Below are 13890 nucleotides of genomic sequence, written 5' to 3' on the forward strand. Positions count from 1 at the left end.
CAGGAAAAGGTATCAAAGTAGAAATTATGGCAAAAATAAAACTTCCTTGGTATTTTTAAGACCTTTATAATCTGCATATTTAATGCTTTAAAAAAATGATAGGAACATCGCAGAGCCTTCATTTCTGTGCTAAGGCTCACACAGACTTGTTTTTGACCCTGACCCTGCAGCTGTCACTATTTTAGTGTGTCTGAATAGTTCAATCCTAGTTTGTATGGACCAAGGTTTTCCCTGTCATCAGCAGGGAAAATGATACATCTGTTCTAACATCATTCCTCCCTTCCTCTTTTCCTCCCTCTTTGTCCACCAGCTTAACTCTCCTTATTGATACTTCCCATTCCAGTACAGGTTGTGTTGTGCACACTGGAGGAACCTGAGAGACCCTCATCTGCTGTTCCCCTGTCAGGACACAGTAAGAACACAGATAGGAAAGTAGGGTGAGTTCACTGAGGGATGTCATTGGTTCTCACTCCCCTCCATTTGCTTCAAGATTATGCTGTCTATGATCCTCTCCCTGGAAGAGAGCTCACTCAGTTGTGCCAGGAACTGAACTTGAAGCCAGGACTACAGGTTAAACAGCAGTATCTAGGCCCTAGGTCCTCCTCCTCCTCCTCCTCTTTCTCCTCCTCTGCTCCTTCTCCTCCTCCTGTCCTGCACTTGCAGTGTCCTTGGGCACTGCCCTTGAGCTTTCTCAAAGCTAGTGCTCTACCACTTGAGCCACAGCAGCACTTCTGGCTTTTTATATATATGTAGTAGTGAGGAATCTAACCACTCGGCCACACTCCTGGCCCTAGGTCCGTCTTCTTAAAGAGCCATTAGAATAACAGATAGTCAACCTTAGTGGTTCACGTTTATAATCCTCAGAAGGTTGAGCATGGAGAATTAAAGTCTGAGAGACTCTTAGTTCCAATTAGTCAACAACAAAAAAAACAAAAAGCCCAAAGGAGAAGTGTGATTCAAATGGGAGAGTCAGTCTTGAGCTAAAAAGCTGAGCTAGCCTAGCTTGCCACTAGTTAATTGGAGGTAAGAGCCTCACCGCCCCCCCCCCCCCCAGCTTTCCACTGTACTCCTCAAACCTCAGCCTTTTGAGTCGTGAGGATTACTGGTGTCTGTGTGTGTCTGTGTTGCCAGTCTGGTCTTGAACTTCTAGGCTTAAGTGACACTTTATGACCACGCTTTTGAGTGTGGAGACTGTAAGAGTTACATCACTTAAGGCCTTGCTGGAGGTGGGAAATGGATGGGAAAAGATCAGCCAGACGTTATGTTTCAAAAGAATGTCCATAAATTCCTTGATATTCCTAACTCCTCCTCTCCTCCTCCCACAAGCAAATGCAAGCTGTAGTTAGTCACTTGCTTTTAATAAACTGTAACAGAAAAGATGATATGTGACAACCAAGGTTCAAATATTGTGTTAGCTTTGCCTGACTGTGACAAATGCCGGAAAGAAACAAGTTAAAGGAGGAAAGATTTATTTTGGCTTCAGTTGGTGGTGGGCTGGCTCTGTTGCTGTGAGCCTGAAGCAAGGCTGAGTGTTACCCGAGGGAGGAAAGCAGTTCACCTTCTGGTGATTGAGGAGACAAGACAAGCAATAGGAGGAGCCGGCCTGTGGACCCAGTACAAGGTCAAGGCTGTAAAAGCACACCCCCAGTCATCTACCAGCCCCTCCAGCTACAGAACAAGGCTATGGGGGACATTTCGGATATAAAGGCTTCCCAGTTTCCTCTATCATGTATCTCTCCTAGGAGAAGCCAGCTGCCCTGTAGTAAGGACACTCAAGCAACCCTATGGGAGGGCCTGTGTGGAACAGGACTGAGGCCTTCTGCAACCAGCTTCAGTTGTCTGCCATCATGGATTGAGATTTTCCAGCCCCAGTCAAACCTTCAGAGGAATGCAGTCCTGGGCAGTGTGTTACCAGTAGTTGCCTCACAAGAGGCTGAGGCTACAGGAGTACATTACTGTGCTCATCATGAAGAAGGAAATTATTTGGGCACCAGTGGTTTATGCCTGTAATCTTAGTTAATTAAGAGGCTGAAATCTAAGAATCACATTATAAAGACAGCCTGGGCAGAAAAGTTTGGAAACTTTTATCTACGAATAGCCACCAAAAAACTGAAAGTGAGCATGTGGTTGCAAGGGGTAGAGTGTTAGCAAAAAAGCTCAGGGATAGTGCTCAAGCCCTGAGTTTAAGCCTCACAACAACAACAAGGAAAAAAAAAAAAAGAAGGAAACAGAACGAAAAAGAAAATTTGGAGAGGGAAATATCAGCCAGAATTTTTGCCCAGAACCTTAATCAGAATCACCCAACTCATCTCTTCCTAGGTTCATGATCCACAGAAATCCTGAGTTCCGTTAGTCCTGTAAGCTTAAAATAATATAGAGTAATAATAGTCATCCATGATCCATAGGGATACAGTCAAAGGTGTATGTCCCAGTGTCATGCCTGAAACTAGTCTCCTCTCCCTGTATGTACACACTGATTTAATAACTTTTCCATCCTAATAAGTGCTATTACTTTGCAGTTAGAGATGTCACAGCAAAACTCACATTTTTTTCCTCCACAATTTCATGTATAGAGAACTCATTCTAGATCAAAGCAAGCTAAGCTGCAATTTCATTTTTTTAAATTTATTGTTGTTGCTGGTGCTTAACTAGAGATAAGAGTACCACCGGGACTTTTCTGCCCTGACTGGCTTTGAATCGAATCCTCAGATCCTCAGATTTTCATCTCATGACTATCTAGGATTATAGGCGTGAGCTATCAGCAACAAGCATAGTTTTCTTATTAAGTTGAAAATGTTCACTTTTCCTTTTAAAGGAAGCACTTTGTGGCTTTTTTTGCATATCTGAATTACCCTTGTGCTTTGAAGCTATTTCTTTATTTGTATTTTATTTGTATTTATTTATTTATTTTTCCAGTCCTGGGGCTTGGACTCAGGGCCTCAGCACTGTCCTTGGGCTTTCTCAAGGGCAGAGCTCTACTGCTTGAGCCACAGCATCACCTCTGCCTTTTTCTTGCTTACTTGCTTGCTTGCTTGCTTTTGTGTGTGTGTGTGTGTGTGTGTGTGTGTTTGGGGGTGGGGGGTTATGGGGCTTGAACTCTGGACCTAGGTGCTGTCCCTGAGCTCTTTAGCTCAAGGCTACTGCCCTACTCCTGAGCCACAGCCCCACTTCCCATTTTCTAGAGGTTAATTGGAGATAAGAGTCTCAGGTCCTTTTATTCCCAGGCTGGCTTTGAACCTTGATCCTCAGATCTTAGCATCCTGAGTAGCTAGGATTACAGACGTGAGCCATTGTGCCCAGCTGCCTCTGGATTTTTCTGTGTATCTGGTACTAAGGAATTGAACCGGATCTTTGTGCATGCTAGGCAAGCACTCCACCACTAGGCCAAACTCCAGGCCTGGGGCTATTTTTTTTTTTAAGTAAAATAACTTTCTTAAACATAAGCACTGTGGTACCAGGGAAGTCCATGTCATAATGCTGATTGCTAACAAGGGACAGACAAACAAATAGTGGACATGGTGTGGATCCAGTGGACAGAGAGAGCGACACATCCCAGGCATGACAGAGGAAGACAGTTGGGGAGTTCATTACACTATTCACAGTGGCATACAATTTAAAGCTTATGAAATGTTTATTTCTAGAGTTTTTCATTTATTATCTATGGTCAGACTGTGGTTGACCTTGGGTAGCTGTCCCTGCAGAAAATGAAACTGAAAGCCAGGCAACCAGGCTCATGTCTATAATCCTAGCTACTCAGGAGCAGGAGATCTAAGGATGAGGGTTCAAACTCACCCCAAGCAAGAAAGTCTGTGATACTCTTATCTACAATTAACCATTAAAAAGCCAGAAGTGAAGTGGAGCTGTAGTTTGAGTGGTAGAGTGCTAGCCTGGAGCAAAAGAGAGCTTGGGGACAGTGCCCAGGCCTTGAGTTCAAACCCCAGGACTGGCACAAAACAAAGAAACTGGATGGGCTGTGCCTACTATAACTAATGTGTCTTGATTACCCCAGCTAGTGAATGGGGGTGAGAAGACTTTTAAGACTGGAAAATAAACATCGAGTGTAACTTTAGAAAATACGAAACTCTTATCTCCAATCAAGCACCAAAGGTAGAACAATCTGAGCTATAAATAATAAGTGGGCCGGGAGTTTGGCCTAGTGGTAGAGGGCTTGCTGAGCATGCATAAAGTCCCAGGCATCATTCCTCAGTACCACATACATAGAAAAAGCCAGAAGTGGTGCTGTGGCTCAATGGTAGTCCCCTAGCCTTGAGAAAGCCCAAGGACAGTGCTGAGGCCCTGAGATCAAGCCCAGGACTGGCTTGAAATAATTATCCATGTATCCATACTGGTATAAGCGGAAGAATAAAGGGAAAGAGAAATCTTCAGTGCATGAAAATTCCAAGTAATTATGTAGCTTCCACTTAAGGAAATGGAGGAGAGTAGTGGAAGCTAACTGTAGTGATTTTCTTCCAAAGGGCACAGAGGTAAAAGCGGAGTCACTTTACCTTGGGAAAACCTAACATCTGAGAAACTGCCACAGTCAAAAAGAACCTAAGGAGACAACTAAATGCATGCTGGATATTGGATGGTATGAAATGAACAATGGATCAGTAATGATCCATTAGTGATAGGGAATGTACCATAACAAAGCATGAAACAGGATAGGTGAGGTATATAAGAACTTTGTATTGGCAATTGTTATGAAATCTAAAATCAGTTTTAAAACGTTTGTTTTGGGTGGAGCACGGTGGCTCGCACCTATAATCCTAGCTACTCTGGAGGCTGAGATCTGAGGATCTCGGTTCTTAGCCAACTGGGGAAAAAATAATGTGACACTCTTATCTCTAATTAAGCATTAGAGAACATGAAGTGGGGCTGTGGCTCCAGGGATAGGGCAGTAGCCTTGAGCTGAAAAACTCAGGGACAAAGCTCAGGCCCAGAGTTCAAGCCCCATGACAAACAAGCAACAACAGTTTGTTTTGGGCTCAGTGGCAAAGTGCTTGCCTAGCAAATGCAACATCCTGGGTTCTATCCCCAATACCAAAAAAGAAAAGACAAAAAAAAAAAAGAAGTTTGGTTTTCATCTGGCATGAGGTTTTTTTTGTGTGTGTGCTGATCCGAGGACTTGAACTCAGGGCCTGGGGGCTGTCCCTGAGCATTTTTGCTCAAGGATATTGAATTATCACTTCAGCCACATCTCCACTTTCGTGGTTTTTTTTTGGGGGGGGGGGGCAGCTAGTTTGAGATAAAAGTCTGATTCCTGCCTGGGCTGAGATTCTAGGGTCTCAGCTTCCTGAAGAAGTTAGCCCCAGGCGTCCGGCAGTTTTGTTCTTCTTATATATATAAAAAAAAGCCAAGATTACGTTGGCTTTTACAGAGGCATTGCTGCTAGTTCCTTCTAATTTGGAGAATTCCTGAAAAAAAAAAAAATTGACTGGTTGCTACATTGAAGACAGAGGGAGGGTAGCCTCGAAGGTCATTGGTGGAGGCCCTGGGCTGAGGGTGGGGCTGTAAGCCTGAAGACCTGACGATTGGTTAGCTACCGGGGAGCACGGGGATGGAGCTTGGAAGCCGATTGGCTGTGTCGCTGGAGGATGGGGTGATGGAGAGCCTGGGCCAGCGCAGCCGGTTGCCATGGCAACCGAAGCTTGAAAGAGCCGCTCAGATTTCCGCGCTCACCCAACTCCTCCTTCCAAGAGGGGGCAGGGCGGCCTGGATTTGAGAGCTGGTGGAAGAGGACTGGGGGCTGGGAATTAAGGGAACACGGCCTTCCCTGGACCAAATCAATGCAACATTGCTATATTTGAACCAGGTTCGACGAACTGGGTCGCAGGCTCACTTTAAAAAAGAAAAAAGTCAGCCAAAATAAAAGGCCTGAGAAGGGAGAGAAAATATAATTTCATCTTCCCTTAACCTCTCCACTGGAACACAAAGCCTAGCACAGCGTAGGAGTCAGGACTTTATGTGAGAAGTAAATGGAGAAAGGAGGAAGGAAGGAAAAGAGGGAGGAGGGGGGAAGAATGGGTGATAAGGAGAACTTGAGACCTAGGGCCTTGCACTTTGGGGCTAGAAATCAATTAACTCCAAGATCAATGACAACCTTGGTTGTAGGGGCTTAGGGGAGGAGGGGTTGTGGGGGCACTGCTATAGAGCAGACAGCCTGTGGTTCCTTTTGTCTCTCCAGTATTATTTAGGAGACTTGTCTGCAATAAAACTCCTTTTTAGGTGCAGGTGGTTCAATGCCTGTAATTCTAGATACTCAGACTGAGATCTGAGGAATGAAGTTCAAAGCCAGCCCAGGGAGAAAAGTCTGTTGAGGGTTTATTTTTCCCCCGGGTTGGAACTCAGGCCCAGAACACTATTGTAAGGTTTGTTTCCCCCCCCCCCCCCCAAGACTAGCGCTCTACCACTTGACCTACAGCACCACTTCTGGATTTTTCTGTGTATCTGGTACTGAGGAATTGAATCCAGGGTTTCAAGCATGCTAGGCAAGCATTTTACCCTTTTGAGACTTATCTCCAGTTAACCACACACAAAAAAAATGGAAGTGGATATATGGCTCAAGTGGATAGAATGCTAGTCATGAGCCAAAGGGGGGAAAAATAGCACTAGGTTCAAGCCTCCAGGACCTGCACAAAAACAAAACTTTTGTTCCTGGCTTCAAATCAGGTTGGCTCTGTCACTTATCAGCTGCCATTGCTTTAACCCTTGAGTCTTGTTGTTGGTGGTTGGTTGTGGGGCTTTTTCCACTCATAGAAATTGAACTCAGGTGGGCCGGGAGTTTGGCCTAGTGGTTAAAGTGCTTGCCTAGCATGCACGAAGACCCGGGTTCGATTCCTTGGTACCACGTACATAGAAAAAAGCCGGAAGTGGTGCTGAGGCTCAAGTGGTAGAGCTCTAGCCTTGAGAAAGTCCAAGGACAGTGCTCAGGCCCTGAGCTCAAGCCCCCGACTGGCAGCAAAAAAAAAAAAAAAAAAAAAAAAAAGAAGTTGAACTCAGGGTCTGGGTGCTGTCCTTGAGCTATGTTTTGCTCAAGGTTAGTACTCAACCACTTTGAGCCACAGCACCACTTCCAGCTTTTTCTATTTATCTGGTACTGAGGAATTGAACCCAGGGCTTTATGCATGCTAGGCAAACACTCTACCACTAAGCCACCTTCTCTGGGCTGACTTTGAGCCCTATTTCTGCTTCAAAGGTATGGGGGGGTGGTCACAAATTTGAGCCTCCATGCCTTATTCTATATTTCTCTTTTGCTGCTTGTCATAGTCCATGATTATATCTATAGATATAGATATCTATATCTATATCAAGCATGGGGCTTGAACTCTGGGCCTGGGCACTGTCGCTGAGCTCTTCAGCTCAAGGCTACCACCCTCCCTACTCCTGGGCCTGGGTGTTGTCCCTGAGCATTTCAGCTCAAGGCTACCACCTTACCCCTTGAGCCACAGCCCAACTTCCCATTTTTTTTAGTGATTTATTGGCGATAAGAGTCTCATGTTCTTTAGTGCCCAGGCTGGCTTTGAACCAAGATCCTCAGTTTTCAGCCTTCTGAGTAGCTTAGAGGCATGTACCACCACCCCTGGCTCATGATTATATATATTTGTATGACTAGAATTGAGCCCCAGAGACTTGACTCTTTTGTGCATGAGGTATGTATGTCTGTACACTTTTTTTTTTTTGTGGTATTGGGTTTGTACTCAGAGCTTAATGCTTTACCACTGTGCTAGTCTTCTCTCCTCTTTATTTGAAGCAGTCACTTTAATCAAATAATTGTGCTCACAATCAGCACCTTTTTTTTTTTTTTGACAATTTTTGTAATGGAAGTATAGGCCGTGATCCTTTTTACAGGTCTTGAGGCAGATGGTGGGACTGTGCCCAGATTTTAGTTGAGATGGAATCTAGTAAACTTTTTGTCCTAAAGCCAGATAATCTTGAATTGTGAACATCCTCATCTCAACCCTGAGAGTAGGCAGGATTACAGAAAATGAGAGTGGATGGGAGCGTGATCTAGTGGTAGAGTGCTTGCCTAGCATGCATGAAGCCCTGAGTTCCATTCCCTGGAACTACATACACAAAAAGCCGGAAATGGCGCTGTGGCTCAAGTGACAGAGTGTTAGCCTTGAGCAAAAAGTGTCCAATGACAGTGCCCAGGCCCTGAGTTCAGGCCCCAGGACTGGCAAAAAAAAAAAAAAAAAAAAAAAGGGAGTGGAACAGAGTGCTGATGGCTCACACCCCACCTCCAATCCTAGCCAGTCAGGAAGCTGAGATCTGAGGACTCTTGGTTTAAAGCCAGCCTGATAGGAAAGTCTGTGAGACTATCTCTAGGTTACCATCAGAAAACTGGAAATGTGGCTCCACTAGTCTTTCTTTTTTTTTGCCAGGGCCTGACACTGTCCCTGGGCTTCTTTTGTTCAAGGCTAGTGCTCCCTACCACTTGAGCGACAGTGCCCTACCAGCCGTTTTTATTCTTACTATGGACTTGAACCCAGGACTTCATGCATGCTAGGCAAGCACTCTACCACTAAGTCACATTCCCAGCCCTAAAACACTAGTTTTGAGAAAAGCAACTAAGGGACAGTGCCCAGACCTTGAGTTCAACCCACACCACCAAACACAAGAAAAGGAGAAGAAATGCCTGGTGGAAAGTGTAACTTTTATTTCTGCAGGTCCTAGAGCTTGAACTCGGCCTGAGCACTGTCTCTGAGCTTGTGTGCTCAAGGTTAGGGATCTACTATTAGTGCTACACCTCCATTTCCTGCCTTTTTTTTTTTTGGTGGCTTATTGAAGATTATCTGTCTCAGCTGGCTTTGAACCTGGGTCCTCAGAGCTCAGGCTCCTAAGTAGGTAGGATTACACACATGAGTTACTGGCCCTTTTTTTTTTTTTTTTTTTTTTTTTGCCAGTCGTGAGTCTTGAACGCAGGGCTTGAGCACTGTCACTGGGCTTTCTCAAGGTTACAGCTCTACTACTTGAGCCACAGCACTTCTGGCTTTTTCTATGGATGTGGTACTGAGGAACCGAACCTGGATCTTTGTGCACGCTAAAACACAGGCCTTGATGCATACTAGGCAAGCACTCTCCACTAGGCCAAACTCCTGGCCCCCAAGCATTCTTTTTATAGTTGATGTTCCCTATATTATCCCCTTTTGGCCTTCTCTCACCATCTGTGATCCTGAAAAGCCAGAACAGGGTGTGTTCTACTCATAGTTCTTTCCTGGCTCTTCCTCATGTGGGTTTCTGCCCCCATCTTCTCTAGGGAAAGCTTTGCATTGCCAGCATTCTATACTGGTTTCTTTTCTCCCGAAGCAAATATTGTATTTTGGTACTGTAGAATTGCCTGCTTTCTTACCTATCTCCTACTACAAGTGCACTCTTAATCATGGCAGATAAGCAAAGTACCTTGCATGGGCCTGGCTTCCAGATTTGTAGTTTAAGAATTCATCAGCCAGCCTGTCCGGACCTCTACATATTCTCCTAGAGTCTATCAGCAGTGAGGAATTACAACTTGGGGGTTGCAGATTCAGAGAGGAAACTGGGGGAGGTGTGTTTTGCTCCAGCCTGGGCTATCATCCACAGCCAAGCAGGGGCCCCTGTGGGGGGATGGGCAGGGAAACATTTTTTTCCTTGCAGCTCCCTGGGTGGGGGAGGAGCAGGAGAGGGAAGGTTTCTTCCCTCTCTTGGCAAGTTGCCCACTTGGGGGGGGGGAGGGTAGAGAAAACAGTGAAGGCCGGCTTTCTCCCAGCAGGACGCTGGCTTCCAGCCCTATCAGATGGAGGGAATCTGCTGGAGGATGGGGGAAAAGATGGGAGGAACCCAGACTTGGGTCTGGTACTTTAGAACACTGGAAGGACTTGAACTTAGTCTGACTTAGGTGGGAATGTATCTTAAATCACCCAGAATTCTTTTTTTAAGGTTGGAACTCAGCTTAGGCTTGCTGGACAGGCATGCTCCCACAACCAGTGCCTGACCTTTATTGGAACCTTTAAACTCTTAGGATCAGAATGTACTTGAGGGTTGTCAGGCTGAGGAGAACACTTAGTCTGGTTTGGCCTATTTTGAGTGGTGGTACATGCCCGTAATTCCAGCATCCAGGGAGCTGAGGCCGAATCCACCTGCAGTGCCAGACTAGAGGGAAAGAACAAAATACTTTTCAGGGTGAGCTAAGTGACTGTGATGCAGAGCTTAGGTGACAACTCTTCCAGAGAGCCTAGCACACAACACAGTAGGTGCTAAGTGCTGCCTGCAGGGTGGGAAAGGTTATTTGCCAGGCAAACAAACACTCTGTGGGAGGACTTGATAGGAATGAAGCACAGGATAACAGTTAACAGTGCATTTAACACTTGGAAAGAAAATAAGACACTGCATTTGCAATACAAAAGATAAATATTTATTCAGAACAAAACTTTTTTTAAACAAGTGATTTTACATTCTAAAGCCACAGGGAAATAGCAACATACAGAAAAATCGTAAGAAAAGCAGTGTACTGTCTTTTCTACTTCAACTTGGTAACAGAGATGACCCAGGCCTCTCGCTTGGCAATTTCCCGAGTATGGTTCACTCCTGATTTGGGGAGTGAGGCACGCTTCTCCAGGGAGTGGAGGTTGTGTAGGAGGCAGTGGTGCTCCCCCAGGACTCTGACCTATACAAGTACAAGGTAAGATGCTATGTTAACCTTTGTTACCTTCTCTACTCAGGGGCACTCCCATGTCTCACTGGTGGCAGTGAATGGGAAAGGACCTGGCACACTTTCAGGAAGCAGTGAATGCACCTGGAGTTGGTTCCTTGGTCCTTAGCTCCCGGAGTATTTAGAAGCCCCAGCCAAACTTTTCTGTTCCTTCCCCAGGTGATTTCTCAGTTCTGCTCTGCGTGTGCACCACTGTGGAATGACCAGACCCTGGCTTGCAAGCTTTGAGGAATTGTTGTGAAGTGTGAGAGGTAGTGGGATGAGCACCGGGTTTTGGGTCAGGGGACTCTGCTATGGGCTAGCTCTGGCACCAGACGGCTGTGAGACTCTGACCCAGTGATTTAACTTCGGTGGGTCAGTTTCATCTGCTGGAAAAAACAAAATCTGAGGTGTGGGGGGGGGGGGAGGATGATGATGACAAAACGACTGGGGTAATCCACCTTCAAAAGGCTTTTCCAGCAGAACAATTCTAGATTCCATAATTCTATGAAAAATGGCTCCTGAGTCACCAGAGCTGTCCGGGTCCATACACCTTAGACCATAAGAGAGGCCCTTGGCCACTACTCAGAGCTTATTGATTCAGATTATATACACTTCGAACAACACCGGTTTCACAAATTTTTAGACCACAGAGATTGGAAGCAGCAAATTACAAGGGGACAGGGGAGAGCTGCAGAAAGGCAGACACTCTTGACAGAAGCCACACCAACAACGTTTTCAATTCAACTAACACTGATGGAGTGCCTACCATGTGCTAAGCCCCTGCACCTGCCACTGGGGCAGGGAGCTGAACCAGGCAGCCCACAGGGTGAAAGTTGGGAAGAAAACGAAGTTAGGGGAAAGGTGAGGTAGGATGGGGCTGGGGGTGAAAAGTACAAGAAAAACAATCCCCGAACGGTACAAAAATCCCAAATATAAAAACGAAAATAAAAAAAAAAGTTCTTAAAAAAGGGGAGGGCAACATTATCTGCTCACTACAGTGCTGTGCATGCAGTCCTTCACTGGTGAGGCTGTGTCACCAATTCAGAACTGGCTGAAATTGAGTAAACTTGGTCGAAGAAGGCAATAGACAAAATGTCTCTCGTAAGTTTTCAAAAGCTTTCTTTCTTTCAAAACCGGTAAAAAACCACGCACACACACACACACACAAAACTGTTTTTCAAAAAAAAAAAAAAACAACAAAAACACAAAAACTTTTGGCACTTATGAGGCTGTGTGTTCACCCTGGCTGAGAAGCAGGCGGCGAGGTGTTCAGTGCCCGGCCATGCCAGCGAGTTGACCTGCCACGGAGTTGTGAACAGCTTTGGGACACTGGGCAAAAGCGTGTCCTCGCTTGCCACAGAGGTTGCACACGATGCCCTTCCGGCAGTACGGGCTCAGGTGCCCCTCCTCCCCGCACCTGAAACACTTGTCCTGGGTGCAGGTGCCGCTCATGTGGGTCCGGGAACCACACTTAAAGCACGTCTTGGGCTGCCCCTTGTACCAGCTGTAACCTCTCTCGGCCCCCAGGAAGAAGGCCCCCGGCAGGTGGCACACGCCTCCCTCCCCCTGGCGCAACTCGATCTCGCACTTGTACTCCCCGGTCCAGATCCCAAACCTGTCCGTCACTTTCACGGGCACCGCCAACACGTCGCAGTGGCGCTTGAGCCAGGTCACGATGTCCTCCACGTCCACGGTCTCGTTTCGGAAGAGGATGAAGAGCGTCTTCAAGCTGGACTTGCTCCGCCCCAGCACCACGAAGTTGTCCCAACAGTCCTCCAGCTCGCGCTTCTCCTCGTACACGCGGAGGAACAGGGCCAGCTTCTCCGCGGAACGGAAGCTCACGTCGAACTCGCGGCTGCCCGGGATCTGGATGACGGCGTAGATGTCGTCGGGCTCCATGCCGATGGAGCGCAGGATGAGCGCGCCCACCACGAAGTCCCGCGTCGGGCAGGCGCTCTCGTCACCCTGGAAGCAGATGCGCACGAGGAAGCGGCCCTTGCCCGGGCCCGCCGCGCCCTCCTCCAGGAGCGGCCGCTCGGCCGCGTCCTCCGACGCTCCGGCCATGGCTGCGGCCGCCCCGGCCTCCGCCTTCTTCCTGCGGCCCAGCTCGGCCGCGGCCTTCTTCTGGCGCGCGTCCGCCGCCTCGGCGGCCGGGTCTCGCTGGCGGCCTTTCAGCTCCCCGCGGCCAGCCGGGGGAAAGTCGTTGAGGCCCGCCGCCGCCAGGCCGGCCGGGACGCCGAGCCCGCCGCCGCCGTCCTCCTCCCGCCGCCGCGGCTCGCGGAAGTCGCCCTTCTTCTCCGCCAGGTTCTTTACCACCTGGGCCCAGCCCATCTTCTCGCGGGTGCCCTCGGCGTCCTCGCTCCGGGTCGCGGGGCGCGTGAGGGGCAGGAGCTGGGGACGGCCGCGCTTCCTATCCTCCTCCATGCCGCTGCCGGTGGCCATTTTATCTCTTTCCCATCATCCTTCACTGGCGCTCGCCGCCAAAGTGCGCCCATCGCGCGCGCGCCCGCCGGGGTCGTGGGGGGTCTTGGGGAAGGGGGGGGCGTGCGTGCGTGCGTGCCTGCCTGCGTGCGGGTGGGAGTCTCTGAAACCCGACGCCGCGCTCCCCCCCCGGGACCCCCCGCGGCGCCGCGCTCCCGCCGCGCGCACTGGCCAGAGCGTGCCCGCGGCGCCGCGGACGGCCCCGCCCCTTCCCCGGGAGACGCCCCGCCCCCCGCCCGCCCCCCCACCCCCCTCGCCCCGCCAATTTCCCGCTCCTCCCCCCGCGCCTCCAATCTCCCGCCTTTTCCCCCCACCTCTTCCCTCCGCGTCCGAGCTGCAGCCGGACGCTCCTTCCCGCCCTCCCTGCTTCAGTCCGGTCCCGAGGGGGCTGGCCGGCGTCGGAGGTCGGGGCGAGTCCGTGTCCGCCTCGGCTAGCGCCGCGGGCTCCTGGAGCGGGGCGCACGGTTACCCGGCCCGGCCAGGTTCAGTTAGGAACAATTCCAAGCAGACCCGAAAGTGGACGGAACATTCGGGCTAATTGTCCGCTCTCCAAGGCTTTGATCGCTAAGGTTTACTGCGTCTCCACTCCCCGCGCACCTCGGGCCAGTCCGCGAGCGCGCGTGCCGGCCCCGGGGCCTGAACTCGGGGCTCGGGCGCTGCTCCCGCCCCCCACCTCCGGGGCCTGAACTCGGGGCCCGGGCGCTGCTCCCGCCCCCCACCTCCGGGGCCTGAACTCGGGGCCC

At 49.1% G+C, this 13890-nt stretch overlaps 1 protein-coding gene across 1 annotated transcript; it reads right to left on the reverse strand.

Annotated features, from left to right (window-relative positions):
* Positions 1-10364: 10364 nt before the first annotated feature.
* Zcchc3 (zinc finger CCHC-type containing 3) lies at positions 10365-13210 on the reverse strand. The gene has a single exon (XM_090352122.1). It carries the CDS (start codon positions 13106-13108, stop codon positions 11936-11938), a length of 1173 nt encoding a protein of 390 aa, XP_090208248.1. The 5' UTR covers positions 13109-13210; the 3' UTR covers positions 10365-11935.
* Positions 13211-13890: the final 680 nt, after the last annotated feature.

The sequence above is a fragment of the Megascapheus bottae genome, chromosome 18 (assembly GCF_031878675.1).
Source record: "Megascapheus bottae isolate mThoBot1 chromosome 18, mThoBot2.hap1, whole genome shotgun sequence".
Lineage (NCBI taxonomy): Eukaryota > Metazoa > Chordata > Mammalia > Rodentia > Geomyidae > Megascapheus > Megascapheus bottae.

Bases quoted from the DNA above. Each gene is read 5' to 3' on its own strand.
- Zcchc3 (XM_090352122.1), bottom strand. From the start codon at position 13,108: ATGGCCACCGGCAGCGGCATGGAGGAGGATAGGAAGCGCGGCCGTCCC.